This window comes from Saccostrea cucullata, unplaced genomic scaffold (assembly GCF_032062105.1).
Source record: "Saccostrea cucullata isolate Sc308-1 unplaced genomic scaffold, CSIRO_AGI_Scuc_v1 ctg16806, whole genome shotgun sequence".
Taxonomy (NCBI): domain Eukaryota; kingdom Metazoa; phylum Mollusca; class Bivalvia; order Ostreida; family Ostreidae; genus Saccostrea; species Saccostrea cuccullata.
The window spans coordinates 5,488-12,041 of NW_026940242.1; the positions used below are offsets into that span (position 1 = coordinate 5,488).

The window sequence follows — 6,554 nt, forward strand, 5'->3', positions numbered from 1 at the left end:
CATGCTTACTTAATTAAGTTCTTTCAAATGACACCAAGGTCTATGACCTTGTGACCTTGGCTGTGACATCTGCAAAAACATTTTTTTTTTTAATTTTCTTGTTTCTGTGTTAAATGGTTAAAGGAATAAGTCAATGAAATTTGACAGCTATAGCTAACCTGGCTTTTTTGAAAATCAAGGTTTAAGTAGTTTATTTATTAAAAAGTTTGTCTTCCCGTAAACAACTAAAGGGGGGTAACTTTTGGAATTTCCTGTCCAAAAACCACTCTAACGATTTTGTCCAAAATGTGCGTACACACAGTAGATATAGTCATGTACTAAATATACAAAACAGCGAAAATTAAACGACAGGAATATTTTGGGGTAGGTGTGTTGTACATCCTTAAGAACCACAGTGTGTTAGGAAAGATGAAACTTATAGGGAAGCATCCTGGCCAGTGGGGTAGTGTAGATTCATATCTGTTCAAATCATGACCCCCAGGGCTGGGGCGGGGCCACGATCGATAATCAAAGTTTATACTTGTATGGGAAAAAAATACTGAACTGATTTCTGCTTTTTTCCTAGCCACAGTGCCTAGGTGAACGATATGGCCCATGAGCCTCTTATGTTTAATATTCCATGGAAGAATTGTCTTTGAAGTGTGATTATAGTCAGAATTATGTCGTCTTCAACATTTACAATATCTCTTATCAAAACTTATCTTTTTCAGAGCAATCCAGTCAGAATACAGAGTTTTGTCTGAGTCAGTCATCCTAAGGAACTGTATATGACTACTGAAGACGACCCACATACTATCGAGAAAAGGTAAACAGGAGTATGAAACTGTCTGATGGTAAATTCACGCCCTTACGCTTCACCCTGAATACATCATTGGATGAGGTACAGCAGTCCATAAAAGACTATGTGACACAGAAAGCCAATGAAGTTATTCAGTGTGCCTTTGAATGCATTGCACCTTGCAAGAAAATGCTTTAATGCACTTGTTATATAAAAAATATTACATGCTGGAGGAAAAAAGATAGAAACTGATGCATTTACAGAAGCCTTAATAAAGCATACGATCAGGATCATCAGGCTGATGGGCATCAGAGTCAAGTACAGATTCTATCATTTTTTGTGAACAACTTTTCAAAAACTGAACTTTGTAAAATGTCGCATGGTTTAACAAAGTACAAAATAGATTGTGCAAGAAAATATGCATCAACTAATATTGTCCTGGCTACTTTTTTCATCCTTTGTTAAAAAAAAACAGTGGAGCTACAGTCTCCTCAGAGACTACTGGTCTATCCACATGTACATAAGTATTTTTACCAAAATGTTCAGTCACTGTACATACATTTTTGAAGTGAAAATATTGATTTTTTAAATAGTAGCCTAATATAGTTTATAAAAGTATGAAACGAAGGGAAATAACTCTGTCGCAAAAAATCACAATTTTTTGGAAAAATTCCTCAATTTCAAAATCGCACAGTGTCACCAATAATCAAAACCCGAATAATTGCCTGTAGGAAATTATTATTAAGTTCACAATCTTTATCTTAAAACAAAATAATTTAAAATCGAAGCGTCCAAACCCAGTTTTAAAACATGTCCAATATCGACCCTTTTCCAACATTTTTCAGTCTCTTTTATATCAAGAGTTATTCCCCCTGTGTTTAAATATAGCATTGATTTTTAAGACAAAAAAAATTTGTGCAAAATGTAATAAATAATATATATTTTCTTTTGTTCTTACTTTTGATCACTCAATATTTTAATGAAAAGAAGAGAATGGTGAATGAAAATAGCAATTTTTATAAAATTGTGAATACCAAATAATGATAAAGATGGTGGCTTATGGGGTACCCCCTTGGTGGGCCCCAATATTGAAAATTTTCAGAAAATTTTTTTCTTGTGATTGTATGCTATATTGTTGGAGTCTTTTGGGAAAATTTCATTAATGTGAGTGACACTTCATGTATGGCCCCCTGCCTGGTTTTCTCATAGACCCACAGTTTAAAAATAATGCCTCTAATCCATTCATTAAATAAAAAGTGCATAAAAATACAATGTGATGTGTTTAATCTTTATCAAACAAACCTCGCTGACTGAAAAATTCGGACCTCCATTGCTGCAGACAAGAGTAAGTTGAGATTTAAGGTCATACGCAACGTAGTTTGAACTTTTTTGGAGTCTTCCCTGGAGTTGAAGAGTTCCACTAAATGAAGGAACTGTGTGCAATATTTTTAATGTCTATATATGAATTTGTACACCTCTTCTAAAACAATTTTTGATGAAAAAAAATCTGGAATTTATGTTTTATAATTTTTGTAAATTTTTATTTGAATTATGCAAAAACGTTCAAAATTCGATATCTTTTCAAAATCCCTAGTAAGGCATGCTGATTTTTTGTCTAAGAACATGTAATGATATTATAAGTTTAAACTTAGAATATCTTGGAAAATTATCAGTAGGTAAGGTACGTTGCGTATGTCCTTAATAATTTTCCATGTTGATAAATGGTACCAAAAGTATGGAATCTAAAAGGGGCATTCATTCCAGGACCATTTAAAAAGAATTTCGTTTGAAATTTAATATTTCAAATAACTATTTTTATCTGTAAAAGAAGCTATGATATTTAATATTATTATTACGATTTCATTTAAAGAAATAGTATAGAATTAATTTAGAACGAATAAACTCATGAACGAGTTAGCAAGTGCTGAACGTATCTATTATCACAATTTTAACACAGGTAAGCTACCGTAAAAAATTTATATCATAGAAATATTTCATCACTCTTTTTCAGTTTTTTGCAGCAATAAATATTGCAGTTTTTAGCACACATATACTTAATTGACAATAAATATTTAGAGGATGTGAAAATATTCTTGCACTTTTTCTTTTATTCAAAACAAACACGAGAATAGATGCTAAATGAGTGAAAATTCACGAATTCAGTAATGTTTTTATTACTGAAAAGAGTAATAGTTCCCTTTTAAAGTAACACTTCCCCGAAAAATGAACTGTGCCCATCCTGTTAGAGTGATGTAAAATAAGCAAAATCGAAATTAAAGAAACCATTTTTCTTCATTTTAATTCCTGGGTTTTTTTTTCATGGATACATATTTTAGTTATATTTAAAAAATTATATTTTTCTTACCTAGATAGGTATTGTAGGCAGAACAGGAGCTGGGAAATCATCCGTGACGCTGGCACTGTTCCGCATCATTGAACCAGCTGGAGGAGACATTAGAATTGATGATATGTCGATATCTTCTATGGGTCTACATGACTTAAGATCTAAAATAACAATACTACCGCAGGTAAGTCATTTCTTCAAAATGAATTCGGGTATCTTTCATGTGGGGTTTTAGCAAAAATCTTATTGTTATGTAGCATTACAGTATAAATAATTGCATAACTACCGACTTATATCTTTATCATTCCTTCTACTTCACTTCATAGTAGTGATTTATAGTTGATTTATATTTCTGAAATACTTTGTTCTAATGTATTGAGTAATTGCATCAATATTTTTTATGTTCCTCGTCTTTTTTTTTTGTCTAAATGCTCAGTAATTTTTTTATTTACTTTCAATTGGTATTTTAATTTGATGTAAGATATCAAGATTTTTTTTTTTGCATTTTCTTATTACTTTGGACTTAAGTGCGGAATAATTACTGAAAAAGTTTATTATGCTTTCTACACTTTGGTAGATGTACTAAATAATTATTGACATTTCTACGTTGACCTTAAGTACAAAAAAATCTTGGCAAATATAAAATCGTTGTATTTTTTTCAGGATCCTGTCATATTTTCTGGATCAATCCGTTCTAACTTGGATCCGCTCCAGAGATTTTCAGATCAGGATCTTTGGGTTGCGATAGAGAGAGCTCATATGAAAGATTTCATCACTAACTGTGTAGGGCAGCTAGATTACGAGTGTGGGGAAGGAGGTCAAAACTTAAGGTAAGAGCTCATGTGAAAAATAGAGGTCTCAAGTGAAAGCCCAAGTCAGAACTCAAGTTAAAGATCAAGAGAAAACTTCGGGCGAAAATTTTGATTAAAACTTGGTGTGAAAAATTCAGATGAGAACTTAAGGAAAAAGTATGGATGAAAACGTTATGTGAAAACGTCTCATGAGAACTTCAGGTAAAATATTTGTTTTTGAAGAATCACAGTATCTGATTTTAGAAAGTGAATATTTCAAAACATATGATAACAGATAAAGTCCATTTTTTTAAATGTTTCAGTCACAAATTAATTCGGTTGATCTTCATAATAAATTACATACGCCAAGTTATTTTGTTAGGAAAATTACTCCTTCTCAACAAGTGTGAGGCTCAGTTAAGTACATCTTCACATTTTTTTAATGCGAGTCTGCAAATAAAGGATCTTGAATTTTTTCTGCACCTCTCCTACCGATTCTCAGAATAATTAGAAAGAGGTATTTATATATATGTTTGTCTTTTAATATGGATGATGCAATATGCAATTTTGTCACTTATAAAATGTGTGATAATAAGAGTATCTCTAGTTTATTTATTCATTCCATGTTAGAAAAAACTCCATTTTGGATTATATCTATGTATTAATGTACATTTTATATCTCTTACGTAGCGTTGGTCAGCGACAGTTGGTGTGTCTAGCTAGAACTCTACTACACAAGACAAAGATCCTGATTCTGGACGAAGCCACGGCAGCCGTGGATGTAGAGACAGACGAACTGATCCAGAGGACGATTAAATCAGAGTTCAGTGACTGTACTGTACTGTCTATAGCTCATAGACTCAACACTGTGATGGTTTACGATAGGTAAGTTACTGTCTATAGCTCATAGACTCAACACTGTGATGGTTTACGATAGGTAAGGTACTGTCTATAGCTCATAGACTCAACACTGTTATGGATATTATGATAGGAGAGTTACTGTCTATAGCCCATAGACTGAACATTGTGATGGATTATGAAAGGTGAGTGACTGTGCATAGCTCATAGACTCAACACTGTAATGGATTACGATAGGTAAAATACGGTTTATAGCTCATAGACTCAACACTGTGATGGAGTACGATAGATGAGTTATTGTCTTTAGCTCATAGACTCAACACTGTAATGAATTATGATACGTAAGGTACTGTCTCCAGCTCATAGACTTAACACTGTAATGGATTATGATAAATTAAAGTTTAGAGGACACTTAAGTGACAATCTTATGATGAATTTTAATATTATATTTTAACAGAATAATGGTAATGGACAAAGGATTGATAGTCGAGTTTGGAGCCCCACAAAAACTACTGGAGGATAGATCCGGGATCTTCTACTCGATGGCTAAAGCTGCTAACCTCGTTAATTAACATATTTTATCTAGAATCATTACATTACTGAGAAATCACTTATCAAATCCCATGAACCAATATATTTTCCTCAAACTGCGAAAATCTTACCTTTAGAAAATTTGTGATTTTACAGTATTATTTTGTACCAGTTTCTCAATAAACGGATATTCAAATTGTATTTGATTTTAAAATAATTTGCGTTCAATCTTTCTACTTTCATTTTCTAGGATTCCTCTAAAAAACTACTTGATTTTGAAATAATTAATAATAATTCATCAATTATTGATTAATAAATAAAGAAATATATAAACAATAATTTACTTATCATAATGAAAAATCTACTTATTTAATTTTCCAATTTGACGATACAATCAAGATCATTATTTCCCAGGAATATTTATTCACTCGTTTTTTTTATAAGAAGAGTTTTATGCTAAAATATGTCTCAATGTATTTTTATAGCATATAATAACTACTTTTAATTATTTTACTTCTATGAAGAATATTTAAATAACTGTCTTATTATGCATAATCTTAATTCATCGATAGCTCTTAGCTACTATTACATTGTTTTGAAAAAGAAATAGCTACTATTACATTGTTTAAAACACCGATCGATCTGCCACAAAATAAACAATTAAGATATAGTGGTCAGTGACAAAGACAGTGTCATGACTGTGTACCCGAGTCACTGGTAAACTACCAATGGCTTGGAAGTTCTTTCATAACAGTGTTAGGTTTTCGAGAACCATTTTCTTTTCTCGAAACGGAGTAAAAGCATCAAAAAAGCTAAGGACGGATTAAGATTGCACATAATGAGACGAATGTTTTGATATCCATCATGAAAGTAAAATCAATAAAAGTAGTTTTAATATGACTAAAAAATACTTTGAAGCATATTCAAAACTGCTTTCATAGAATTAACTAATACAGTGTAATTTTGACCGTGTATTTTTTGTCGTTGATCGGACAAGAGGGAATGTTGACAGGGAAGTGAGCGGCGCTGTGGACCGGAAGTAGTAAAGCCGTATTCCAAGGACTCTTCCCGAACACATATAAAAGTCAAAAGTAACGAGGAATATGGTTTCCGAATTTATTAATGCTACGTTTACACTATGTTCCCGGCAGCCACGGCAGCCCCGTTTGCCCGAAACGTAGTGCGCCGTGAGATTTTGGTTATTTTCCCCTCTATATCCAAGTCTTGACAAGTCCTTTTGCGGTCTTCTACG

At 32.3% G+C, this 6,554-nt stretch overlaps 1 protein-coding gene across 1 annotated transcript; it reads left to right on the forward strand.

The window, feature by feature from the left end:
* Positions 1-817: 817 nt before the first annotated feature.
* Positions 818-5,486, forward strand: LOC134255015 (multidrug resistance-associated protein 1-like). The gene is made up of 5 exons (XM_062737547.1): positions 818-880; positions 3,148-3,306; positions 3,786-3,952; positions 4,604-4,798; positions 5,229-5,486. The coding sequence occupies exons 1-5, from the start codon at positions 818-820 to the stop codon at positions 5,341-5,343; spliced, it is 699 nt and encodes a 232-aa protein (XP_062593531.1). The 3' UTR covers positions 5,344-5,486.
* Positions 5,487-6,554: the final 1,068 nt, after the last annotated feature.

Excerpts from the sequence above, each read along its gene's own strand:
- LOC134255015 (XM_062737547.1), top strand. The coding sequence starts at position 818 with ATGAAACTGTCTGATGGTAAATTCACGCCCTTACGCTTCACCCTGAAT. Across the intron at positions 3,953-4,603 it reads GAAGGAGGTCAAAACTTAAG|CGTTGGTCAGCGACAGTTGG; the intron begins GTAAGAGCTCAT and ends TCTCTTACGTAG. Across the intron at positions 4,799-5,228 it reads ACTGTGATGGTTTACGATAG|AATAATGGTAATGGACAAAG; the intron begins GTAAGTTACTGT and ends ATATTTTAACAG.